This window comes from Lacerta agilis, chromosome 2, assembly GCF_009819535.1.
Source record: "Lacerta agilis isolate rLacAgi1 chromosome 2, rLacAgi1.pri, whole genome shotgun sequence".
Classification (NCBI taxonomy): domain Eukaryota; kingdom Metazoa; phylum Chordata; class Lepidosauria; order Squamata; family Lacertidae; genus Lacerta; species Lacerta agilis.
The window spans coordinates 41,003,995-41,030,479 of record NC_046313.1 but is presented as its reverse complement, the minus strand read 5'-3'; the positions used below and the strand labels follow the sequence as shown (position 1 = coordinate 41,030,479).

Sequence of the window (26,485 nt, the reverse complement as noted above, 5' to 3'; positions counted from 1 at the left end):
CAACAGTTTCTGCCTTGATAGCAGACTCATACTAAGCCTGATTCTTGGCTTTCATTTTTAGCATTCCCAGCACCAGTAACTAGATAAAAGCTTGGAAATGTGGTGGCAGTATACTGATAGTTAGCAAGCCTTCCCTGGACCCAGAAGTATGTGGCGGCTATCAATCAGTTGCAAATAAGCTACTTTGTAACACCAAGCCACACCAGGGCTTACTGCAAACATGTGGGTTCCTGTAGCAAATATTGTGGCTGCAGTACTCCTCCCCCCAGTACTGCTGCTACCACGTTACCTAGGACTAGCCATGGTTTAACTCAGGGGTAGGCAACCTAAGGCCCATGGGCTGGATGTGGCCCAGTCGCCTTCTCAATCCGGCCAGCGGACAGTCCAGGAATCAGCGTGTTGTTACATGAATAGAATGTGTCCTTTTGTTTAAAATGCATCTCTGGGTTATTTGTGGGGCATAGGAATTCGTTCGTGTGTTTTTTTCAAAATATAGTCTGGCCCACCACATGGTCTGAGGGACGGTGGACCGCCCCATGGCTGAAAAAGGTTGCTGCCCCCTGGTTTAACTTAATGTTATATCCAGACTTGGGGTCAGAGACAAATAAGCCTGAGTTCGGACATAATGCCAAACCATAGCTTAGCAGCAGATACAGGGTACAGATTCCATTTATTATCAAGTGAATCAATCATAGAGTTGGATTATAATCAGACTGAGAAGATCCTCTATTCCAGTCCTATGGAGGATGTAACTACAGCATTCTTGAGAGGTGGTCATCCAGAGTGTTTAAATAACTTGGAACAAAGGAGAACCCTCTTCCCAGAGGAAGTTCCTTCTACCATTTAGCCAAAAATTATTTTCCTGATATTTCCACTTCTGGGTTCTAACCTTGCTCTCATGTCTCATAACTACAGATTGGAGTTTCCTGTGTGTATACACTTGGATATGCAACTGCTAAATCCAGTTGAGCCCTGCAAAACAAACTTAGGGCCACTTGTGTATGTTTCAGTTAAGGTTTTAAGCAAGGTTAACAAGTTTCCCACTCTTGACACAGAGTGTAAATACCAGGTCTCCTAGTTCTCTCTGAGCCCATGGGAGGCTAGAGTTGGGGAACAGAGTGTGATAACTATTTTTCACTTGTAATTATCTCTTCTTCCTTCTCAGATTCTTCATGGCTTCAAAGATCAAGTTGGGGAGGAGAACTGGCAGCAGTTTTCAGAGCAGTTTCCTCCACTGCTGAAGGAGAGGTTAGCTGCGTTCTATGGGGTCTAGGCAAACAGTGAAACCGTACTCGGTAAGTCCCGTATTCAGTGAGATGGGAGAGGGAGAAAAGCCCTAAGAAGGGAATGGAGCAACCAAAGTAGGAAGAATGAATTAAATGTTGGAGCTAATTGAGATGGAAAGATGTAGGCCAGCTTGTACTCAGTTGTCCTCTCAGTGATGCAGAATCTGTGCTTCAGTGACACTGAGCAGAGGCTCTTGAGAATGTGAATGTGGAGATCAAATATCCCATATAGGAAGCAATCTATTACCCTTGGATGTGTCAGAAGATGGCAGTGCAGGAAAGCCCCCATTCCTCAGCAGCAATTCCTCTTATCCTGATATTTGAGGTTCCGGCCTTCCGTATTAATATTTGCTGATGAATTAATGTAGCGGAAGAGTTCAAAGTCTACCCTACTCTGGCTTTGACTCCAATTTCCCAGCACAGTGATCATTCTGGCCACGTTAGTTGTGGCTGTGCATCCTGCAGGCATACTAGTAGATAGCATGAGCAACATGCTGTGAAAGAGGGAGTCAGGCTCTAATGTGCTCTGCTGGTTACTTTTATTTAATACTGACTGTCTTTTTTTCTCAGGTTCCTGTGTGCGCTGGGAGGAATACTGGGAACTCGTCCACAACCCAGTGTTACAAATCCCTGTTAATGGGGGGTTAGGGAGGACGGGAAGAGCATTGTGGGACATAAAATGACTTCACTCCCCATCTCCTGAAATTTACAAAGTTGGGGGGGAGGGTGGGCCTCCGTGACCAATTTAAACAAAAACCAGGGTATCTCACTAGCGGAAGGAAAAGGTCTCTACTCAGAGGCCATCGTTGGTGGAGTGGGGTGGGGTGGGACTCGGACCTGGGCTGAGAAAGGGGAGCAATCTTAAACTGCAACACTCTTGAGAAGGGGATCTAACTAGGGGCCATCATAAAGGACTAGCTAATAATAATAAATAATAATAAATAAAGGATCGGGTTTAAGATGTTAAAATGGAATTAAAAGATACAATGGTTTAAAACCAGCTGATGAAGAGGGAAGAGTTAAAACTCAATCCAAGGGGGTTATACTGCTGTATATTTCCAGTCACCGGTGTTCAAGAGATCAGCTATTCACCTTTTCAAGACTGCATGGTGACCAAGAAGTAGACTAGTGAACCTGTGAGTAGCCCATAATGACTAAGTGTAAGCATTTTCATCTAGGAATCTTAAGGAAACCCACAAACCCTTTTTGCCATAGTTGCCATGGCACTGTGTGCTGGATGTGATGCTTGGAGCAAAGGCAGCCTCTGACTTTGTGAGGACCTGCCAGCCATCTAGGGAGCAGTCCCTATCATAAGAAATACTGTTGGAGAAGCATGTCTTTATTTTTTAAGAAGATGCCGCAGTGCAATGAATCTGTTACCCTGTTGTTCAGCTGTTACTTTGTGACACTGCTATTGCATTACTTCAGCTGCAGGAGGCAGGAGAGAGCAAGGAAGGAAACTGAATTCCATCTGTCCATAGGCCAAAGGCTGGCGGAGACCAGTGTGCACTCGGTCATTTTTATATGGCACACGATACATTGTATCCTGTGCTATTGGGGGTCAGAATGGCATTTGTACATACATAATGGTGATTTAAACTTTCTGTCTTAAGGGAGTTCTATGCCGCATCCACCACTTTGGTTTACAAAAGGAGCAGTAAAAATAGCAAAGCATAGAGGAATTAATAAAATAGAGCCCTCCATGCATGGCCAGTGGAAGCTCGTAGCTTTTGCTGCATGCTTAGTGGAGTTGCTGTCTTAAATAATTCTCATTAGACCCAAATCTGTTCGGTCCCTGGAAATAGAATCTGGGGTTTGCTGAATGAATTTGAGTTAGTGAAGCCATAGCTTTTTAATTGTAAGTTAAGAGGATGTGAAGTGGAAGCAAGCCTGTTTTCCCAAAGGCAGCTAGGTTATGGGGAAAAGGGGATACTGCTTCACCTGTTGAGAGCAACTTCTGGAGAAGTGAGAAGTGCTGGGGATGAAAGAAATAGTCACCAGGAATATTCTGCAGAGTCAACATGAATAGAGTTTGCCCAAGGAAATGATTGCCAGCAGGCAGCGTGCTGAAGAAGAGACAAGTGAACTGAGCCCCAGCCCCAGCCTTCTTCAGAGCAGATCCCAAAGGAACTTGAGCAGCATCAGGATTGGTAGCCAGACAACTGGGTTGAACTGTGCCTCATATCCTGTATTGCTTTGGTGATGGTAGATACAGTGGTGGGATGACTGAAGAAGATACATGTGACAGAGGACGGACTCCCGTGTTCTGGGATAAGGAGATGCTTTCTTTGACAGCAATTGACAGTGACACTGAGTACAGTGGGGTGAATTTCTGAAAGTGTATTTGTGAGATTGCTCAGTAACTTAAACTTCACTGATATCCCCTCCCATCTCCTTTTTCTTTCTATTCCTGGCCTCTGTTTCACATGTTGCAGTGCTTGGAGATTTGTCATAGAACTTGCTGGGGCATTATGGTGCAGGCTTTTTTTTTTAACTTAGAGACAGCACATACCTAAGTGAAAGCTGCTCTCCTAATCCTTGGATCCAGTTGCTAGGGCTACCCCTGCACTCTTCTAGGATAGCTGGTTCAAAAAAAAAAATGATAGTAAACTTGCAAATGCATTCCTCAATTCGTCTTTTTAATAGTGTGGAACTCGAGCAGGTCTCTGGAAGCAATCAGCTAGTTCTTTGCATTTTAATGGTTTTATTACAAGCGTTCCCTCTTGTGCCTCAGTTTCAACTTTCCCTATCCTGCAAGGGGGAAAGCCAGAGGGTTCTACTTGGGAAGCAATTGGTTTTTTAAAATGGGCAAGAAATGTGCACAGATGGCAGGCAGAGTCCTGGCTTGTGCTTCTCAACTGAAGGCTTGTGAACTCTTCATTCATCCAGTGAAGTTTAAGCTACTTGACCTGACTGCCTCTTGAAATGAAATTTGTCTTTTGTACAAGTGCTTCTAGTATTGCCTCCTGTTCGTTAATCCTGGATTTGTATATTTGTAAATGTGCCGTAATGTTTCCAATGGTGGAACTGCAGTGTACCTAGTGTTGAAGCAGCTGCTTGCACCTTGCTCAAATGAGATTTTTCTCATTTTATGTATAATTTTTTTGTCAACTAAAAAATTCTTGTGACTCCAGTTTCTATGTTTCTGCCCAGTTTTTCGCCCATAACAGAATGTTTTGTTTATTTCCGGCACAGGTCTGAGTGACCAGAAAATTCAACCAGGCTGAAGAGCCTTTCTTACTGTAGAATTAAAAACAAGCAAACAATTAACTCACAATTTAAGCACATTTAACTTTTGTGAATTCAGCTTTACGTGCTTAGCCAGAAAAAAAATTAAAAGGGGGTGGGTGTCTGAGGGGCAGGGGAAACCTTGGCAATCTCCCTTGCCACTGCACTCACCTTGGGAAAGTGTGTTTTGACTATACAGTACACAAATTTGGCTTTATGCCCTAGGTCCATGATATAACCCGTATAAGTTGATAGTTAATTTTATACTAACTCTTCTATTGGCCTTCTCTATTATGAGGGTAGTACTTTTGACATTACATGGGAAGCTGCAAACTCCCTTATAGTTGGATTTAATAGAATTTTCAAATTGTCACAATGCCAACTTTTATATTGGTAGAATGATTATATACCCATTAGCTCAGAAGTGCACCAGTGTTACGTGGAATGATATAATTGTATTTCCACCACATAAATATCCCAAAGTGACATCATTAATTTGTGATTTACCTTGGTGTGCTTCCTCTAATCCTTAGTTGTATGTTTTTGCCAATAAAGGCTGAAGCTGCTTAAATCCCAGCACCTTGAATCCCAGCACCTTGAATTGACCAGCACCTTGAATTGAGTCCAGGTCAACAGGAAATCAATGCAGATTCTCAAAAAACTTTTCAGAAAAGGGCAGGTTAGAAAGGCAGTTTCCTGAGAAATCCATATCTACATTGAATTCTAGGGGTGAGACTGACTTGCAGTCCTTTTGAAACAGCATAAGGTATTGACTATTCCTGGCAAGCGTAGTGGGCTTCAGTAGGAGAGAATGGTAAAAGATCTGTTCCCATTCTAAATATACAGTTGTTCAGTCGTGTCCGACTCGTGACCCCATGGACCAGAGCACACCAGGCACGCCTGCCTATCTTTCACTGCCTCCCGCAGTTTGGCCCAACTCATGCTGGTCGCTTCGAGAACACTGTCCAACCATCTCATCCTCTGTCGTCCCCTTCTCCTTGTGCCCTCCATCTTTCCCAACATCAGGGTCTTTTCCAGGGAGTCTTCTCTTCTCATGAGGTGGCCAAAGTACTGGAGCCTCAACTTCAGGATCTGTCCTTCCAGTGAGCACTCGGGGCTGATTTCTTTAAGGATGGATAAGTTTGATCTTTTTGCAGTCCATGGGATTCTCAAGAGTCTCCTCCAGCACCATAATTCAAAAGCATCAATTCTTTGGCGATCAGTCTTCTTTATGGTCCAGCTCTCACTTCCATTCATTACTACTGGGAAATATACAGTAACTATCATTTAAAAAGAAGTGTGTGTGCCAGAAGCGGCTTAGTCATGCTGGTCACATGACCCGGAAAAACTGCGGAGTGGACAAACGCCGGCTCCCTCACCCTGTAAAGCGAGATGAGCACCGCAACCCCAGTCGTTTATGACTGGACTTAACTGTCAGAGGTCCCTTACCTTTAAAGATAAAGGTAAAGGGACCCCTGACCACTAGCTCCAGTCGCGAACGACTCTGGGGTTGCGGCGCTCATCTTGCTTTATTGACCGAGGGAGCCGGCGTACAGCTTCCGGGTCATGTGGCCAGCATGAGAAAGCCGCTTCTGGTGAACCAGAGCAGCGCACGGAAACGACGTTTACCTTCCCACCAGAGCGGTACCTATTTATCTACTTGCACTTTGACGTGCTTTCGAACTGCTAGGTTGGCTGGAGCTGGGACCGAACAACCGGAGCTCACCCCGTCGCAGGGATTCGAACCACCGACCTTCTGATCGGCAAGCCCTAGGCTCTAGTTTAGACCACAGCGCCACCCACGTCCCTTACCTTTACCTATCGTTAAAAAGTTTGTGTTAATTAATATACTATTCTTGAGTTGTTAGTATGGCTAACAGTAGTAATTCACCTTTCTGAACAAGTTCTTCCTCACTGGTGAATAACATGTTCAGAAAATTAGATGCTTAAGGGATTTTGGGAAGTTCTGTTGACAAGCTTCATTACATTTTTATTTACCATTGTGAAGGTTATGTGTGTACATTATCCAAATCCCATTTTCTTAGTTCAAAAGATCTGACACCAGCATATTGGGCATGTTCACACATTGCACTGAACACTGGTGCAAGCTGTCTATACATACAGAAGTGTTATGTGTGGATGAGTGCACATTTTTTCCTTTGTCCAGCTCAACTAGTGTGCACATGGACTGTATACTCATTGATTGCGAACATCCCTATTGGCTCAAACTAAAATTTGCTGATTAGAACATGTCACTCAAACGCATGTCAGTTTGTACTGTAGTTTAAAAATACATTGAACAATGGCTCAGTATAGCATAAGACTTAATCTCAGGGTTGTGGGTTCAAGCTCCACGTTGGGCAAGAGATTCCTGCATTGCAGAGGGTTGGACTCTTACCCTCGTGGTCCCTTCCAACTCTACAATTCTATGATGAAAACTACAGTATTCCAAAACTTTATAAATGGCTGCAGTTGCCTTATATTATTCTTTAAAACCTATTCTGAAGACATGTTTCTTAATCTTGTCTTTTGAGCTGTCCATGTTTGTCTTACTATCCATTAGCAAATAATCGCAGCCAGTTACGGCAAAGGAATAAACTAAGCTTACAAGATAGTACTATAACTACTCGGACAATACTGAAATGGCGATCCTGTGCTCTTACGTGCCTACTTGAGAGGGAAGCCAGGCCTTCCTTTGACACGCCTAAGTGGCCTCGACCTGCTCCCGTTGACCGGAGGCAGCTGCCGCTGCGCGAAAACGCCGCTTTAGCAGCACTGGGTTGCTTCCCGACCCCCGACACGCAACGCGCCGCAGTGGTCCCGAAGGCAGCGTGGAACCGCCTGGTCTGAAATGGTCGGACTCGGCAGAGAGCCGGGTTTCAACGTCACTATGCCGCGCCGGAAGTGATTTCTCCTTGGAGACGAGACGCGAGAAGGCGGCGGGTCTTCCCTGTCGGTATCCTGGAGAAGCCGCCATGACTCCATGATATTCGCCGCTCCGCTTCGGGAGAAAGGTCGAGGCAGCTCGGCCCACGGGTGAGAGGGGCCATGGGGCAGAAAGGAGGCAGGAAAGCACCGCGGGGTGGAAGGAGGGCGGGCGGGCGGGCGTCGGTCTCCGCCGTCTTCGTCTAGGCACTGCCCATCCTTTTCCAGGGCTTCTGGGACGGGTGTGACTCTTGCGCTGCTTATGTTATTACCTGCGAGTTGGATTTGGCATTTCTCTTTGCACCTGCCTGCAACGTCCTCCTGCTTTGCCTCCCGGACTTCGGCAGGATGATTCTTGGATTGGGAAACGGAAATAATAATTCCTCCTCCACTTGGTTATCATCTCTAATTTATTACTTAGGAAAGAGAATATGGCTCCTTTCATACCTGTCAATGCGAAAAAGGGGCGATAGTGTGCCCTGCCCCCAATTTCCTTATCCACATGCAGGTTCTGCTGTATAAAACAATTCAGCTACGTAAGGACATGAATCATTCCCAAAATATAATTGTAAACGAGCCTCTTGCATATTTTATAATACCACCCTTCATCCATAGATCTTAGGGCGATTCACAAAGTATATACCTCAATGAGAGGGGCGTGAACTTGCGTTTGCTGGGTAATCTCATTTATATTAGGTCTAATTTGAAACAAACCCATCTCATCAACACAAAGAAGCCTTTCTCTTTTCTGATCTTTCAGATTTGTCAGAGTTGAAAATCCCTGTTCACTTCAATTTGTCATGGAGAACTGCAGAAAAATAGCCAATGCTCTTGAAGAGAGGCATAGATACTGTTTCTGATTGTATATCCATATATACTACACTACACTGAAATTTTAAAATATTTCTTTGACATTCCTTGAATCTTTCTGCCACACTTGCCATCGTCTCCTGCCACACCCTTCAAGAACCACTAAGCATAGATGTGGTGTAGTGGTCAGTGTATTGGAGTAGGACCTTGGAGTCCAAGGTTAAAATCCCGACTCTGCCATGAAGCTCACTGGGAATGTTGGACCAGCCATTGTCTAAAAGCATAGCCTTTCTCACAGGGTTGTTGTGAGGATAAAATGGGGAGCAGGAGAGCCACCTTGAGCTTATTGGATTAAATGTACCAATAAAATAAGATCTTATTCTTCCAGTTGTCCATTTAGTTCTTTATTTTTTTAAGAAGTTACACCTGTGGTTTTGTGGATAAAAGCACAGGCCCCATGTAAAAATATATTTTTTGCTTACACTTCATAGAACATCTGTTGTCCATTAAAAATAGTTGTACCCTTACTGAAAAATTATAGTGATAGTAAAATACAGTCATACCTTGCATCCGGAACGCCCTGGAACTTGGATGTTTGGGCTCCCGAACGCCGCAAACCCGGAAGTGATTGTTCTGGTTTGCAAACGTTCTTTTGGAACCTGAACGTCTGATGGGGCTTCCGCAGCTTCTGATTGGCTGCAAGAGCTTCCTGCAGCCAATCAGAAGCTGCTATTTGGTTTTCAGACATTTTGGAAGTCAAACGGACTTCCGGAACAGTTTCTGTTCGACTTCCAAGGTACGACTGTAGTATATAATTATAGATTTACATTTTACCATAGCTCTCACTTTTTGTTCTTGATACAGGTATGGATGCTGTTCCTGGTTCTTCTACTGAACACCAAGACTCTGATAACGATTCTGACACAGAGAGCAAAGTAGATCCAGATACCCAGGCCCAGGAATACTTTGAACGTGTTCTTGGATCTTCAAGTCAGTCTAGTCAGGCATCCCAGTGCCTTCCTCCCACATCTCTCTCAGTATGTGATAGGGCCCAAGTATCAGATAACAGGTCTCCTCCTCTGGAACTGAAAAAGTCTCCTGTTACTGATGATACAGCTTCAGGGCTGTTATCCCTTCCTCTGGAGCTGATCTTGGAGATCTGTTCCTACCTGCAGCCCAGATTTGTCCTGGGTGTCCTTCCTTTGGTCTGCAAGACACTGAGGGACATTCTGCAGGATGAAGTCACTTGGAGAATTCGTCTGCTGAAGAGGATCGACAGCAGCTATCCAGTTGTGGAAGGTGGGTTTCCTTTCTGCCTACCATGTTTTATTATCTTGTTAACTCAAATATGAACTAACCTTTCCAGATCAGCTTTGTCAATAATAAGATAATCGCTGATCTCAGACCTGCATTGTAAAAGACACAGCACAAAAAGAAATGGGATTGGGCATGGAGGAGGAATAATGTGAACTCATGTGTTCTTAGATGCCAAAGTTCTTATGTTTTTTCTTTCCCTGGCAGGGATTAAACCTCCTTGCAGCTGCTCCTTCTTTGGACAGTGGGTGGGGTCTGTTGGTCTCACTGGCTGTGTCCAATGGCAGAACCCAGAATATGCTGCCCTTCCACTCTGCTGTTCCATGGCAGCTGGCAGCTGAAATCACTGTTATTTCTGATAGGGAGGCTAAAATGGAAGTTAGTATTCCTGTGGGTTTTTAAACATTATTCTATAAACATTTGTGGCTAAGTGTCTTCCTGCCCATTCTTGCTCTTTAGATTCCATGCCTCTTTTGTTTCAAATTGAAAACCTGCCTTTAATTTTTAGAGAGTTACAGTTGAGCCCAGAATTGGGTGTAATGTTGACACCAAACTGATAGTGCTGAGTGCTGGCTCTGCAATTAAAGATAATGTCCTTTCAGTCTCCAAAGTTTTCCGAATTGATGGAAACCGACTTTTATGGTTATATAACTACTGTTTTCTCTCTTTGAGGACACTTGTATGGAAAAGCAACGGATAATGTTGTAAATAAAATATATACATTTGCTTACCTTGCCTGAGATTGTTGTGGAAAGCCCAAAGGAAGAATAGCATCCCTTTATGCCTTTTTCACGTCTCAGCAGATGATGCCTTTAACTGGCCAGCTGCCTGCATTGAACTAGAGGAGCACCTCCAACAATGGGCAGAAAATGGCAGGAACACAGAGCACTTTTCCCTTGCTGAGGGACACTTTGCATCAGTTGACTCTGTGCTGCTGCTCCAGGTAAAAGTCACTTTTCCTGTGCCACTTTTATTTGTACAATATTAAGGTTTGATAGAGTCTGTGAACAAGCAGTCATGAAACGCTGGTTGTACCGGAACAGTGCCTTTAAGTTGATTTATGAGTTGATGTTGCTTCTACTAATACACGATTGACTGAAAGAAAAAGACTTCTTCTGTGATTTATTTGTTTGCTTGTTCACACTCCTTACTCTGGAATAGTTGCTTTGATGATACATTTTTGTTTGACATTGCAATGTGCTGATATATCACTACCCTGTATATGGTTTGTTGAAGTATCTTAAGAAGGCGGGGCAGTGGCTCAGCTTTTACAGTAATCAGTTGTTTTTCATTGTATCCAGGGTGGGAAGCTCTGTGTCTCAGGTTCTCGGGACCGAAATGTCAATTTGTGGGACCTGAGAGAGCTGGGCAGAGCACCAGAAAAAGTGCTGGTGAAGGCACTGGGGACAGAGCGCAGTGGCACACACAAGGTAACCAGAGTCTGGAGTCTATGGCCCATAGGTCATGTAGCGGTAGTATTTTAATTCTATAATTATCCTATCCTGTAAATGTTTAATACTGAGAAGCACTACTGTTGCTAACGTCTAGAACACTTAAATACACAGAAGATTAATGAGTAGCAGAAATAGCAGATCAACTCAAAATTTCCACACATACATCCCCCTCTGAAAGATTCAAGGTCAATTCTCCCAGATCAATCTGTTTCTTACCTGGCAGTGCCTTGCAGTGGGTGGCAGCTCTTCCACTGTATAACTGCTTCCCACCACCTCCTTTACACTATTAAATGTACTAGCATTATTTTACTTTCTCTATCCCTTCAGAAAACACAGCATGTTAGTCTAAAATAGACTGATTGCCTGCTAGAAGTGTAAAAAGTTTAAGTTGCCTCTCCAAATGAACTGCTGTCTGTTTCCTGACTTAGCGAAACCCAATTTCTCACACCCAAGCAGAGTTGTATTAGAAATGTTTGTCTTTTGAAAAGGGAAATCCCACAATTGTCCCCTATCCATGCTAGTCTGTTTTGCTGCATTCACCAGTTCAAGAGGATAGTAGAAAGATGAACTATTCCTTTTTCATCTTCTGGAGAGAGTTAATTATTTGGGTCTGTCCATACCTTCTCGGGCTATCCTCTGCAGTGGGGCAAGATCACATGTTCTTTACATGTCACCAGAATGATAATCACAATGTTACTAAACAAAGGACTGAAGCACAGCGATGGCTCTTGCTTTTTCTTTTCACTGCATAGGGATGGGTATGGTCACTGGCTGCAAGAGATGACCGTGTGTGCTCTGGCTCCTGGGACAGCACAGTTAAGCTGTGGGACATAGCTGCTGATGGACAACAGTGTGGAGAAATCAAGTAAGGTTGCCTCTGCTCTCCCCTGTGAATGGAGTAGCACTTGGGAGTGGCAGGACCTGGAGTTTTGCTACATGTCCAGCTGAGTATGAAGCCTCATCGCAGTGTTCTGTGTTGAATCTGTGGGGGTATTATTTAGTAATGCTGATGCATGAGAGGTTTAGCTTGGCTGAAGGTGGCAGAGCAGAATGTTGCTAAGGAGGATTAGAGGCAAGGGTGTGGGGTACGAAAACTTGCCTCTAAATAAGATGAGCAAAAAAGTGGAAGCATGCAGGATCACTTTGCCCTTGTAGTAAAGGATTTAAGGTGTTGGTGGCAGCACTGGGTACTCTAGACCAGTGTTTTTCAACCACTGTTCCGCGGCACACTAGTGTGCCGCGAGATGTTGCCTGGTGTGCCGTGGGAAAAATTGAAAAATTCAAGAGAATTACTTTATATATAGTCAATATAGGCACAGAGTTAAATTTTAACATTTTCTAATGGTGGTGTGCCTCGTGATTTTTTTCATGAAACAAGTGTGCCTTTGCCCAAAAAAGGTTGAAAAACACTGCTCTAGACCTCCATTGATTTTGTTGTTGTTGTTTATTCATTATAGCCCAAGAGCCCAAGGCAGATGAAGGGATTCAGGAGAGAGCAGAAAGAGCAAACGGGGGGAAAGTTGTGTGTTGCATATAGGAAGGAATTAGTTCTTCTGATTTGTGAGGTCAGCGGAGGCAGAATGAAGTCTCAGCTAATGTGTGGCAGGCATTAAGAGGACGGATGCTGCTGCATAGGCATAGAAGGCAGCAAAACAAGAACTAGCAAATCCCACTTCCAAATCCCATTGGTCTAGGTCTAAGGCTAAGCAGAGGTTGACTGACTTTCATGTATTTATTTGAAGTGTGTGCTCTGGCCCTTCGCCTGATTCTTCCCTTCTTGTCTTGTTCTAGAGGAAAAGCAGCTGTGCTGTGCCTTTCATATCTGCCTGACATTCTAGTCACGGGAACCTATGACAAGAAGGTGTCAGTGTATGACCCTCGAGGTTAGTGTCAGTTGTTTCCTGTGAATACTGGTGCTTTGAGCTGCAACTGCCATGCTCACTTGCAAGCAGTCAGTGCCTATGGGGTGGCAGGCATATAGATAAGTTTGCTATCTTCTCTAAGGGGAGGGGAAGGGCTGGAGCAGGCAGCCAGGAAACCCAGCCAGATGCCTCCATTCACTTAGCTTCTTCTGGCAGCCATCTTAACTAGAAAACTCTGCGCAATGAAATAGTGGTTTTTAATGCTACTTGCTTAGGCTAGAAAAATATGACCTGCTTAGAGGAAATCCTTGCTGCTGTTCTACATCTAATCACTGCAATGGTTAGCTTTGCCTCCTGCCCCAATATTTGACAGGAGTAGGGAAGAGCTGGCTAGAGAACACCTAGAAGCTCTGCTACTTAGTTATTGCTCAATGAAAGAGACTTCAGCTGGAAGACTATGGCCTACAAGGGAGAGAGAATATCTGTGAGGTGCTTGCTGAATGAGGCACTTATTTTGTGAGAACTTAGATCTAAGTGCCTGGGCTCTGTTAATGCATCTCTTCGCCCTCTCTCACAGCTGCACTAGCCCCAGTGAAGAGTCGCAAGCTTCATTCCAGTGCAGTCCTATCACTTGCAGCTGATGAGCGCTTCATTCTCTCCGGCAGTGAGGACCGAACACTGGTGTGTTTCGACAGGAGGGCCAACAGTGTCCTCCAGAGGCTACAGGTGAGCTACAGACTTTGACTCTCCTTTTTGTGCTGAGGATGGCCAATAATTCCTTAGAAAGCAACTTAGAAAACCAGGATCTGTGGGTGTTCTCTCCAGAGTTTGTCAGGAGAATCCTTAATCTAGTGAATTTGAGTGCTAGTTATTTCTGTATTAGTTGAAGGTCTGGGACTACAAACCAAATCCCAGGCTTTTACTTGTGTTCAGATTAGGTACGTTCTTGTGCTCAATAAAACTCAGAGGCTACATGGCTCAGGAAGCTACACATTCCAAGTTGAGGGTCTTGAATTTAGTGGGGCCTTGATCTGGCCTCGCCCAAGTATTCTTTAACTTGGCATTGCTCTTGCCACACCTTTACTCTCCTAAGTTTATACGGCAAGGCCATATGGGAGACATTCCAGAGGGCAGTTTTTGCTTTACAGTCAGGCTGCATTCAGACGTTACATGAAACCAGAGTTGCTTTAGCTGAACCATGGTTTTGCATTATGAGCTTGCTCCCAGTTTGTTTGGGACTGGCAAACCAGGCTTTGAAACCACAGACAGAAGCTCTGTTCTGACTGAATTCACAGAGTGGTTTGTCGGGGCCATTGTTTTGCCTGAAGAGGCTGCTATACCATGAAAATGGGAGTAGCTCTACCTCAAGTGGATACTCAAGGGTGAACTTATGAAGCTTAGTGCTGAGCCAGATGGGAAACGGAAAGACAGAAAAGCAGCTCTAAACCATGGTTTGCTTGTTCATGTGGAAGCTCATGGTTAGCACAAGCCATAATTTTGCACTATGTTTGAACCTAGCCTCAGTTCTGCTAATTTTCCTTATTTAGGTTCAAGAATTTCGCCCCATATTTTATATTGGCAAGTAACTTGGGGCATCTTTTTGTTTTCTACTTTAGCATACACAATTTATTTCATTTAGTTGAGCTATCTGCTTTACTTTAGTATAATACCTTGATTATTCCTGCTGCCAGTGACATTAGTTCCATTCTTTCCCTAGCTGGACTCTTACCTTCTCACCATGTCATACCATGGTGCTCAGCTATGGGCTGGAGACAACAATGGGCAGCTGTACGTCTTTGAAAACAAAGGAGGGTGTTTCCAGCACATCCGGGTACGCTGAGAAGTTGAATCGCGGAGAAATATGGTACTTCTCTAATATCCACCCACGAAATTACTTGTGCTTTGCAAAGCATAGCCTAGCATAAGGTGTTGCTTTACAGTAGATTGTAGAGATATTTGTAACACTGCTGGGATTCTCCTTAGAAATCTCATGAGCTTTGACCATTTGGAGCCATTTTTCTTCTGCCAGTGTCGCTTCTGAACCCAAGCAAGTATGTTTTGCTGATAGTATAGAAATGACTAGTGCCTAACCAGTTGTAAAAGAAGCAGCAGCATACTAGCATTTGTCTCCCATTCAAAGCATCACTCTGTTTTTGTTTTGTTCCACAGTATTTCGATGTGGGTCACCGCTCTCAGATTACGGGAATCCAACATTCACTGGGTGCACTTTACACAACTTCCACTGACAAGACATTGCGTGTAAGAATTGTGGTGGTGTTTAAGTTACAGGTCTGAACCATAGACAGGCCTAGGAGACAGGGCTTCCCAATCCCATCCTTCACCTGTAGGGGCAAAGCAAAACCTGCCCATTTTTCAGGCTGAAAGACAGAGCATGAAAGATGCGTCTTCCTAGCTAAAGCAGCCAAACCCCTTGGAGTCTCCTACGAGCTGCGGGAGAACTAATAGCTTAGCATAGCCATGATAAAGGAAGGCCAGAGCCCGCACAAAGCTGTTTTCATACCAAGTTTCCATGTCCCTGATTGCAGACCGATTGCTTCACAGTGCACTCCTGGTCTTTATCAGTCACACAGGTCATTCTTTTGGAGGTTTTCTTACCAAATAGTTGCCTTGATACAACACCCTTGTGATTCCGAACCAATCTGCTCTGTCCCATATGCTATTTTCTCTACTTAGCCATTTCTTGTGTGGTACTGAAAAGCAAGGTTTTTTTTCCATATCATTAGATTTTAAGCTTCTAGACCGTAACCTCTTGGATTTCTCTTCCAGATCCATGTTCCCACAGATCCACCCAAGGTCATCTGTTCACATACACACAGCTGTGTGCTAAATGGGGTAAGGATTGTGGGGGTGCTGGTCAACCTAGTTACAGACTTTTTATATTGGCCCCGACCTGAGAAAGGGAGCAGGGGAGATTGTGGGAGAAAGCATCCATAGCGGTCTTTGTTATGTGCTGAGGTTTGTGTTTTGGCTTCTGTGACTTTTGCTCACTGTACTTAGTTTGATTTCCTGCACCACCCACCCTTTCCTTTCTCCTCTTTTTCAGATCAGTGTTGAAGGAAACATGGCCGTCGCTGCTTCTGGTGGTGTCTCTTTAGAGGTCTGGAAGCTCAGTGTGTGATGAGTCAGTGATCCACACTTGCAAACACAAGTGCCAAGTCTCAGACAACCTGCCCCCAGGGTCCCGGTGCCCATTGAGTTGTTGGGTTTTTGTTTTGTCTGCTCTTTGGAGCTGTGAGGTTAGGGGTGGAGGTTCAGCCTTTACTTGTCCCAGATAGCTTGTAACCAAGAGTCATGCTCCTAAATTAGTGGACCTCTACATGTCCAAACCCTGTCAGCTGCTCACTCCCATTTCTCTTGTGTATATGCACATGTATCCATATTCCTCATCCACTTGAGCTGTCACTGCCACACTCAGCCTTAAGGAGAGCAGCACCACTGAGTGGCATGGTCAGTGAAGAGAACTAGCTGGCCCTTCAGGTGAAAGGATATTATCCTAAAGGCACAGCTCTGAGCCAGAGGAATGTCAGCTCAAGGGAGGGCGGAGTTTCCCATCAGGTTAAAAGCACCCTCTAGTGACCCAGTTCTGATCCATGTTTACAGCTTTAAATTAAAGATGTTCTGCCACAATGGCTGATCAGGAGTGATAGTGCCTTATTTTGTTTTTCATGCAATCAGAATGTTTTTAAAAGCCTGCTTATCTTTATACAACAGGCTACATTCCAGCAGCGCAAAAGTCAACAGTTTGTGTACACATACACACACTGGCCTGAGTTTCCCCCATCCCAAGGCAACAGGGAAAGTTGTAGGATTTGATAAAGCATCTAGTTTTCAGAATGCAAGTAGTAATTGTAATAGAGTTATTATGGGAAGCAGCTCTTGCCTTCAGTTTGTTTCCATTTCTGATTTGGCAGGGTAATAGCTATAAAAAAAAACACCAATGCAATAAAATACCTATTAAAGCAAGGAAGCAAAGACAATAAAACAATAGAGCTGTGACTTCAGAAATATCTGGTCACTACTCTGCCATGTACCTCTTAGGTGATCTCCTTACATGTTGTGCAGTTTGGGCATTAGTTTTGTGAAAGTAAATAGCTGTTTATCACATGAAACACAAAAATTATCAGGTAAGGAGATATCAAGGAAGTGCTGCCTAACTCCTAGACACCTAAGCACTCCTAGACACCTAAGCAACAGTGTGGCAAGCAGGGCTCCAACCACTGGATCTGCCTGCTGTTTGTAGTAAGCTCTTTAAAATGTCTCTGGTTGGCACTTAGGCCTACTTCCTTGTGTCCCAGCATGCTTTACGTTTTCTCATTGATACCAGACATCAACACAGCTACAGGCAATTTTTGTTTCCCAGACCGGTAAAGCTGGTTTGAACAATGTGGCTAAACTTGTACCAGGAGGCTCCTACCAGGATGTAGTGTGATGCAGTGAACTGAGCTGTCCAGTTGTGTGACTGGTGACTGCTGCATCCCAGTCTGGCCTCCTTATATAGTATTTATGCTGAAGTACACAAGAGCCAATGTAGAGCAGTGACTTCAGTTTTGGGGATGAATGTGAGCAACCCGGGCTTAGATCCCTACCTGCAAAGCCATGAAGCCCACTAAGTGGCCTTAGGCAAATTACCATTCTGAAAAACAACTTAATTTTACTAAATTTTCAGTAAAACAATACAGTCTTTTTTTTTGGGGGGGGGGAGAACAATCAACACAGGTATTAATAATAATAATAAATATAATTTATTATTTATACCCCTCCCATCTGGCTGGGTTTCCCCAGCCACTCTGGGCGGCTTCCAACAGAATGTTAAAATACAATAATCTAAAATACAGGGCTGCTTTCAGATGTCTCCTAAAAGTCTGGTAGTTGGTTTCCTCTTTGACATCTGGTGGGAGTGTGTTCCACAGGGCAGGTGCCACTACCGAGAAGGCCCTCTGCCTGGTTCCCTGTAACTTTGCTTCTCGTAGCGAGGGAACCACCAGAAGGCCCTCGGCACTGGACCTCAGTGTCGGGGCAGAACGATTTTAATGTTGAAAGATGAGAGCACTTATAAAACAGAAACCTGCTGATGGTTGAGGAAGAGAGACTAACATGGCCATCCCTCTGGAAAGTGGTATGGAACTGAGAGGTTGTAATTAAGTATTACAAGCATCAGTTGCAAAGTGTGATTCCAAAGATCAGGGGAGTCCAGTGTTGCACACCTTCCCAAAGGCAGTGGAAACAGTACTGTGCTTCTGAAGAGAGGTATGGCTGAGAGTTCCATCTCCTTGCAGCTACGGTCCTCCACTCAAGCCAGGACAGGGACCATCAGGCTGGTTCCTCTTCCTCAGCCACATAGGACTCCTCCCTCCAAAACTGCACACGGCCCTCTGCAGCAGTGAGCAAGCAAGACTCAGTTGGGTGGAAGGACAGAGACTGAACTGCAGTGTTGCTCACAGGCAAGCTCAGGGCAAGGGACCCCTGTGAAGAGGGGAGAGAAGAATAATGAAGATAAGGGTAGAGATAACATGTACTCCTAACACTTGGGCAGCTAGACATGGGCTGGAGTTCAGAATTGCATCTGCTTTTCAAGCACCACCTCTTGTGCTGAACGATCAATATGAGAAAGGGACAGTCCAAGTTTAATAGAGGAAAGAGAAGAAATGCCTTGCAGTGGAAAGCATGCAAACTGTACCTGATCCTCAGTGGTGATGAGGAAGCAAATGTTATTTACACCAGATACTTAAAATCTTGCATTTAGCTTTGAACCAATACAGTTGCATCAAAAGCGCTTCCTCCCATAAACTTCAGATAAGTGATAGTGGTCTACGTAACACTTTAACTCAGAGATTTTCAACCTTTTTGAGTCCACGGCTTCCTTGACCAACTACATTCTTTCTGCAGCTCCCCTGTGGGGCTCAGGAGCCCAGTTATGTCACCCCCTTGCTTGCAGAGCTGGCAGCCTCTCACGCTTTTTCGAACACCCTCCCTTGTGGAGTGTTCCCTCAGGCGCCTTTCCAATCCCCTCTCCTTGGGAGTCCTCTGGGCAGCCACAGCTGCCTCCCCTGGTCTCTGAGCTGCCCCCTTGATCCTCCCTGATCAGCCCCAGATGCACCATTTGCCTGGGGAGCTTGTAGCCACGGCTGCTGCAATAAATAACTCTGCAAGCCTTTGGGAGGCAGAGATGCAAGAGGGCACCAGAGGCGGCAGGGAAGGAAAGAAGGACACAGGCCATTGTTGCCCACAGCACCCCGACCATTATTCAAAGCACCCCAGGGTGCCACGGCACACTGGCTGAAAATCACTGCTTCAACTGTTCGTTTAACATGGGTAGGCAACCTAAGGCTTGCGGCCCGGATGTGGCCCAATTGCCTTCTCAATCCGGCCCATGGACGGTCCAGGAATCAGCGTGTTTTTACATGAGTAGAATGTGTCCTTTTATTTAAAATGCATCTCTGGATTATTTGTGGGGCCATAGGAATTCATTCTTTTTTCCCCCTTCAAAATATAGTCCGGCCCACCACATGGTCTGAGGGACGGTGGACCAGCCCACGGATGAAAAAGATTGCTGACCCCTGGTTTAACACATAGATTGTACAAAAAACAGCTACGATTACTGCCAGCAGTTAAGGCACTGAGCTAAAATCTCTGCTGACCACCAACAATTTGGAGAGAAGGCTGCATGCTTTGCTCTCCAAGGTTAAATATTGCCTTATCCAACCAAATGGAATTCAAACCCCCCAAACTGCACCCCCCATGCACATAGTATCTGTGGCTCAACTCCCATGAAGCACTGGTAAGTCACATGACCGCCCAAGAAGAAACCTCTCCATTTCCCCAGGTCATTCTGCTCACCTCCACCAGGTCCCAGAAGTACACCTTCCCATCCTCAGAGCAGCTCCCGACATGAGTGTCCCTCTCACTCATGCAGCAGTCCATCTTATAGGTTACATTCTTGTGGCCTGTGTACCTAGGGGTGTCATTGGGGGGAAATGGGATGAGAAAGACAATATTTCTGCTGTTCTCAGGCTTTCCCCCATCAGTCCACTTATGGTTGTTACTAGTCCCTAGCAAGGTAGATGGAGGATAACAAAAGCCCAGCATCACCAGAGTTCAAGGCAGACTGACTGTGGCTCTGATTCAATGTATTGCACAAATTTCTCTAGTCCTCTAGGTTCTTTTACATGTAAGCACTCATACACTTAAACACTGGATTGGCTGCACCCAAATGCTGAAGAACAGCCACTCTTTTGAGCTGCTATTGTCTGTCGACAACAGGGTAGAGTGGGGCAAGCTTTAATGACAGGAATAAATAACTGCATTGCTTACTCTCCTAGTAGTTCGCCCGTATCCTTGTCCAGCAAACGCAGAGTAGAATCCAAGCTAGCAGCCAGGGTACATTGCCCATCTTTGCTGAAACACACGCAGGTGATGGGACCTATAATAAAAATATGGCAGTGCTGGGTTTGATTACATCAAGAAACAAAAAACTGCAAGATTCTGGGCAATCCCCATCAGAACTTGTTCCTAGGGGTTTCTTCAGGGCTACAAATTAGGAAGGAAGGAAGAAACAGTAGCTCACAGAGATCAAGTCAACCCACTGCCTAGAATGAGTCAGTGTCAGACATAAGATGCAAGATGTGGCAGAGTCCCTTCGGTTTGGACCTGAGGGGCATCTGCTAAAGAGAAGAGGCAGGGGAATACAGGCGAGGGAGGCAAAGGAAATGCAGCAGGAACCATCACCCTGAAAATTGTCTCTCATCATACCAAATTGTCAACAAGTCTGTAAGCAACACTCACTTCCGATATAATCTGAGTAGAGCTCCCCAGCACGGAGGTCATAGCGACGGACACGCCCATCCACAGAACTGAGAAATAAAAAAAGGGGCAGTGGAAATCAGCTGGCAGGAGGGTGGCACTCAGCAAGCACATTGATGGACAACCCTGAGGTCTCAAAGGGTGCCCTTTCAACATTCCTTGTTTTCAAACCATGGAACTCAAGTTGTGGGACAGGACTCCCCATACACCTGTATTCTTTTGAAATTAACTTTCTCCCTTTTGGAGCAAACCCTGAAAATGTTTGTTAGTTTCTGATGAAAGTTTAGAAATGAGAAGATACTACATAGTAATCTACACAGCTGTATGACTTTAGGATTGGGGTTTTTATTAGTCCGAAAAGAATCTGATCAATTGGTCAGTCAAGTATTGTCAAATGCTGGTAATGCAGAACACCAACTTTATGAGAACAGTATAGAAAATAATGTTTAAAAGTTTTATATCTTATATATATAAAATCGTTCAAGTTGGATGTTTGTTAACAATCGGCTTTCTCCGTAACCGCTTGACCGATTCCGTTAAAATTTGGACACAATGTTCCATGGCCATATGGGAGTGATCAAATGTAATTAGATTGTACAAATACCACACCTTTGACAGGTAAAAAATGTGATTTTGTGCAAAAATTATAGTGCCCTCCAGTGGACATTAAACACCACACCCGTCTCCGCCCCCTCCTCCTCCTCTTCCTACGTCATCACGGCCCTCCCCCTACTCCTCCTCCTTCTCGCACCTTGAGAGCCATAAGGATGGGAAAAGCCGTCTCTACTTCCCACTGCCCTGCCTGAGGCAAGAGGGCCCGTGAAGACCCACGGGAGAGCCTAGGCGCAGGCCGTCCAGCAGCATGGAGCCGAACGCGTCCCCTCAGCCAAGCGAGCACTCGGCTCACCCATTCCCGGCGAGGTGAGGCAACTAGGCCTCGTAGGCCTCGGAAGAAGGAGCGGGGTTTGCGGGCTGAGGTGGAGCTGGTGAGGGGAGCCGGCCAAGGCCCGTGAGGGGAGAGCAGGCGTGTGCCTGCGAGAGAGAGAGCGCACGCGGCCAGGCGGCCAGGAGGAAGGGTCGCTGGCCCGGCCCGTGAGGCGGCGACATCAAGATTTTTCCTTGGGCCTGAGGGGAGCCTCCCTCCCTACTGCCTCTCCCGCCTGAAGATGCCGGGCAGCGGCACCAAAAGGCAGGTGTCCGCCATGTGTGGCAGCTCAGAGACTGAGGTGGACTCAGCCCACGGAGACACGGTTTGCACGGCCTTTGGCTCCGTCCTCGAGGACAACATCGTCGTCTCCGAGGTGCAGTTCGTGGAGAACAGCGGTGGAGGGTTGTCGGCCGTCGGGCAGTTCGCCTCCCTCGACAGTGGGTGACAGGGAAATGAAAGGAAGGGATAGAAAAGAGGAGACAAGAAGGGAGAGCCGGCAGGAGGCAAGGAGGGCTGGCAGGGCATGTGGGACAGGGGTGTCTGTGACCAGATCCTTCTGTGAAAATATGGACATTCTATCTATATATATAAAATCGTAAAATTTGGATGTTTGTGACCAATCGTGTACTGGTTGAGATCGGGGAGTCACAAGATGGTCGAGACGTGGCATAGAGACAGCCAGGGGAAATGCGCTCAAAAGCTACAATACTAGAGAAACAAGAAAAGCTGTGCAGAACCATGTGCTTTCTCTTTTATATTGTCCTTTTCCATTTCACCAAATAAGCCACAGCAACGCGTGGCCAGGTCAGCTAGTTTATAATAATTATAAATAACAAAACAATGTCAGTGGCCATACACTGTATTTTGGAATGTGATTGCAGCCATAGGGCTTCCCGAGTCTGCTTCCTTCAATCCATTGCAGATGAGTAGAGGGGTGAAACACACCTGGATGGGTCCAGAAGCATTTAGCAGATCCCAAGATCCAGAATGAACTTCGCATGGCAGGGAATTTGCCCTCTCCAGCTCTAACTTCACCCCCCCCCCCTTTCCTTACCCTGAAAGGATTTCATGGTCTGACACCTTCAGACTGGAAATGCCATCCTTGGCCTCATCCAGGATTTGGATGGGATCTGGTCTGCGTGACCGACAATCCCAGCAGCGGACACTGGAGTCAATGGCACCTGCAAGAGAGCAAAGGAGTATATTGAGTAGAGCCTAAAATGAGTTCTCTGGGATTAACAGTGAAGCAGAGTGAGAAGAAAAGCATTCCTTACCTGAAAGGATCACAGTTGCCTCTTCATTGAACTGGACACAGTTTACTTTCTGCCAGGTGAGGATGGAGAGAAGAGAATGAAATTAACAATGATTATTGTCCAACTGGTTTAACAGATTCAAGCATAGAAGGATTACATTCTCTGTTCCCATTCCTGCCACATTTCTACACAAAGTACCTCAACTCTTTGAACTCCTTGAACTTCTACAGAGCTCTCTCTTCATTACTATTTCCACACCCAAGCCAAACATCCAATGTAGTTTTGTAGCCAGCATGCAATATTTTGACACTTCTCATAAACTTCCTCCTCCTGTACTATCTAATGTGTCAATAGTATTTTCTACCGCACAGGTATTTAGATGCCAAATAGACAAAACTGCAGACATTATCCAGTCACTGTGAGGCAGGACACATTTCTACCATCATCCCCCTGTGGAAGCTCAGGAGAATTCACCTTCTTATGTGCATAAAGCTGGATATTTGAATCATGTGCAGAAAAGGGCAAGCAAAACGATCAGGTGGGTAGAGAAACTCACCTATGCAGAAAGATTGCAGTATTTGGTGCTTTTTAGTTTAGGAAAAAAGGTGAGTAAGTAGGATGCACACACATGACAGCAGTATATCAAATTATACAGGATACAGAAAAAGTAGACAGACATTTTCTCCCTGACATATAGCATTATAACCTCAGGTGATCCAATGAAACTGGTAGAAGATTCAGAACAGTCAAAAGGAAGTATTTCTTAACACAGCACATAGTAAACCTACGGAATTCGCTGCCACAAGATGTCGCAATGACAACCAACATAAATGGCTTAGAAAAGGAACTGAACAAAGTAATGGAGGATAAAGCTATCAATGGCTACTAGTCATGACAGCTATACAATATAGTCTTCCAAAATCAGAGGCAGCATGATTCTGAATACCAGCCACTGAGAAACAAAAGCTCTCATACCCAGCTTGTGAGATTTGAGATTGGTCACTGTGGTGAAAAGAATGCTAGACTAGATTGGTCTGATCCAGGAAAGTTACTCTGTTCAGTTTTCTTGGAAGGGACAAAGGACAGAAGAGGTCTTACCCCTGCATGGCCACGAAACTTGCGAATCACTTGACCTGTGGCAACATCCCACAACACTACTGTCTTGTCCGCACCACATGAACAAAGCTGGCTGTTATCAAATGATCTGCAGGGTGGATAGAGACAGATACTGATGGGGAAAGCATCCTGATTGCTTCCTGTATGTGCAATTCCCTGAATTACTGTATTCTTACTGTATTAAGAATGTCAGATTTAATTTTTCAAAAGCTAAGTTTCAAACCTTAGGGCAATGGTATCTGAAGAAGTGTGCATGCACACGAAAGCTCATACCAATAACAAACTTAGCTAGTCTCTAAGGTGCTACTGGAAGTAATTTTTTTATTTTGTTTCTGGTGGTATTTCACCACAATATCTCTTTTCCCAAAAGAGTGGCTCCCTCTTCCCAGTTCTTACCCTGCTGCATCCAGAACCTCGTAGCCATGGCCACTATAAGTCTTAAGGAGAGTGCCTTTGAGGGGGTTCCAGAGCTTCAGCGATTTGTCACTGCCACAAGTGAGACAATAATTTCCATCCACTGCAGGGGGGGGGGGAGAGAATAAACTCCAATGAACAGTATCCAATGCAACACTCTTCAGCAGTGTTCCTGACAGATTTGCCTTTCCTATTTTCTGCATGTGCTACACAGGTTCCACAATTCTTGCTGCAGTCACAAATTTTCTCCCTGAGCAAGAAACCTATAACCACAGTATAGACACCCCAGTCATTATTTTCTTTAGCTCATGTATCACTAAGGATTATATTCAACATAGTACTAAACTGAATGTTCCATCAGTGCAAGGATTTCCTCTTGAGCAATGGAACATTCTCTCCCTTCTCCCCACTCTAAATCTGCTCTGGGTTTCTCCCCACCCCCAACCCTCCAGAGCGGATTTGGGGATGGCACAGGGCATACAGTGTAGAAGGGAAAATCCCACTGTGCTAGTGTTAATCCTTGCACTAGCACAAACCTTTAGTTGAATACTGCCCTAATACTTTATGCATTGCATTGCCATTCAGCTCCAACTTTTGGGTTTCCCCCCTTTGCACTTTTCTATGTATATATACCAGGTAACTGAGGATTGCACTTCATGCATTTGATCAAGCGGACCGTTGTTTTCAAAGACTTATGCTGTAATAAAATTTGTTGTTCTTTAAGGCAAAAGAGGATAAGCTGTGACCCTCCAGCTGTTACTGAATTCCAACTCCCATCAGCCCCAGCCAACAATCAGGGATGATGGGAGCTGTAGTCCAGTAAAATCCAGAAGGTCACAGCATCCCCACACTTGCATTAACTAAGGCGTCACAAGACTCCTTGCTGGTTTAACTGCAACAGGCTACCACAACGTCACCTCTAAAAATTGTAAATCATACACTAGACTCTGCTTTGTTTCTCTGGTTCTAAAAATTCAACACCATTTATAGGATCAAGGATACACTCACCATTGAACCTCACTGCCCTGACAGCTCCCTGTTTACATTCCAGTGTGCCCAGAAGTTTCTTTGGTAATTCAGGCTTCTTCAGTTTTGGCTCTGGAAAGGCCATGATAAAGACAAGCAGGCGTGCTGTATGGGGATTCTTCTATACTGGATGCAACAGCTGCAACACTCACAGCAAATTCTCAAGTACTATGAAAACCCCAAAGTGGATTGATGTGATGTGTTAGGATTGCCCTGAGTCTGGGATTTTTCTTCCTTTTGGAATACCACCCTATTACAAAACGACACAGACATAAAGAGAAATCAGGTCCCAGCTGCAACAGCTACTCAAGCTACCAGTTTCCTCAATGGTAAAGACAATTTTTTCTCCAGAAAGGAAAATTGGCAAAGGCAAATCACCTATGTCATGTAGCCTTGCTTATCTTATTTTACAAGTTTCTATCAACCCTCTAGAAATCCTTCTCTTTCCAAACCAGTTAAAAGTTATCTTTACATAGCAAACCCTGGAGCACATCTACAGTTATTTAAACTTGCAGAGAACCACCAGAGAACTCTACTACTCCCCGGTGCTCTTCTCAATCTAACTCTCCTCCTATGGTAGCCATTTTTGAGAAATGCTGTATTATCATTTACAGTATCTTGCCTATATAGCTTGATTTACTTATTTTCTTAAATTTATATCCCGCCTTTCTTCTACATTGTGGTTCCGGGCCAAACCTGCTTCGTTTCAGACATGTCCCTTCAGACCACAACCAGGAATCAAACATGCGCAGACTTCCCATTCAGAAGGATCCTCAACATGACTGAAAAACGACTTAGCACCTCTTATAGCTTCCCCTAAACGTTTAACTGCCAATTGATGATTTTATTATGGGAAGGAAGATTGAATGAGGGACACAGCGCAACCCTCCAATTCGCTCCCCTCGGTGCACAGCTACCTCATATTTAGTTCCGCCCATTCGCAGCGTGGATTTCCCCACCCTGGTAGGGAAAAAACCCGGAAGGTTCTCTGTTCCTTCCCTCAGTTGAATAACCCACAGCATCTCCCCACGGAAGATTCATCCGCTAA

At 44.9% G+C, this 26,485-nt stretch overlaps 3 protein-coding genes across 8 annotated transcripts in view; 2 read left to right on the top strand and 1 right to left on the bottom strand.

Annotated features, from left to right (window-relative positions):
- The window catches only part of TNPO2 (transportin 2), a 32,823-nt gene extending 28,404 nt beyond the window's left edge, over positions 1-4,419 (top strand). For both annotated transcript variants that reach the window (XM_033139778.1, XM_033139777.1), the window contains exons 24-25: positions 1,166-1,295; positions 1,857-4,419. In XM_033139778.1, coding sequence (XP_032995669.1) covers positions 1,166-1,273 — 108 coding nt within the window. In that variant the 3' untranslated portion in view covers positions 1,274-1,295; positions 1,857-4,419. The remainder of the gene's footprint in view (positions 1-1,165; positions 1,296-1,856) is intronic.
- Positions 4,420-7,451: 3,032 nt separating this feature from the next.
- FBXW9 (F-box and WD repeat domain containing 9) lies at positions 7,452-16,540 on the top strand. Of its 5 annotated transcripts, none has more exons than XM_033139773.1 (11): positions 7,453-7,550; positions 9,114-9,548; positions 10,367-10,506; positions 10,865-10,993; positions 11,770-11,882; positions 12,809-12,900; positions 13,457-13,605; positions 14,597-14,710; positions 15,049-15,138; positions 15,667-15,732; positions 15,944-16,540. In XM_033139773.1, exons 2-11 carry the CDS (start codon positions 9,116-9,118, stop codon positions 16,016-16,018), a joined length of 1,401 nt encoding a protein of 466 aa, XP_032995664.1. In that variant the 5' UTR covers positions 7,453-7,550; positions 9,114-9,115; the 3' UTR covers positions 16,019-16,540. The 5 variants fall into 5 exon arrangements, 4 of the variants coding, with proteins under 4 accessions (XP_032995665.1, XP_032995664.1, XP_032995663.1 ...); XM_033139772.1 differs by having other exon boundaries at positions 10,364-10,506; XM_033139774.1 differs by lacking the exon at positions 15,049-15,138 and having other exon boundaries at positions 7,452-7,550; positions 10,364-10,506.
- A 1,370-nt stretch (positions 16,541-17,910) lies between these two features.
- WDR83 (WD repeat domain 83) lies at positions 17,911-26,270 on the bottom strand. Its single transcript, XM_033139771.1, has 10 exons — positions 26,134-26,270; positions 25,420-25,687; positions 24,394-24,514; positions 23,980-24,085; positions 22,903-22,951; positions 22,683-22,809; positions 20,683-20,750; positions 20,212-20,320; positions 19,738-19,852; positions 17,911-18,363 (listed from the first exon to the last, which is right to left on the bottom strand). The coding sequence occupies exons 2-10, from the start codon at positions 25,520-25,522 to the stop codon at positions 18,211-18,213; spliced, it is 951 nt and encodes a 316-aa protein (XP_032995662.1). The 5' UTR covers positions 25,523-25,687; positions 26,134-26,270; the 3' UTR covers positions 17,911-18,210.
- Positions 26,271-26,485: the final 215 nt, after the last annotated feature.

Coding starts and splice junctions, on each gene's coding strand:
- FBXW9 (XM_033139772.1), top strand. CDS start 9,116: ATGGATGCTGTTCCTGGTTCTTCTACTGAACACCAAGACTCTGATAAC. Junction 10,507..10,864: donor ACTCTGTGCTGCTGCTCCAG/GTAAAAGTCACT, acceptor CATTGTATCCAG/GGTGGGAAGCTCTGTGTCTC. Junction 15,139..15,666: donor CCACTGACAAGACATTGCGT/GTAAGAATTGTG, acceptor TTTCTCTTCCAG/ATCCATGTTCCCACAGATCC.
- WDR83 (XM_033139771.1), bottom strand. CDS start 25,522: ATGGCCTTTCCAGAGCCAAAACTGAAGAAGCCTGAATTACCAAAGAAA. Junction 22,810..22,902: donor GGCAACTGTGATCCTTTCAG/GTAAGGAATGCT, acceptor GCTCTCTTGCAG/GTGCCATTGACTCCAGTGTC. Junction 20,321..20,682: donor CTACTCAGATTATATCGGAA/GTGAGTGTTGCT, acceptor TTTTTATTATAG/GTCCCATCACCTGCGTGTGT.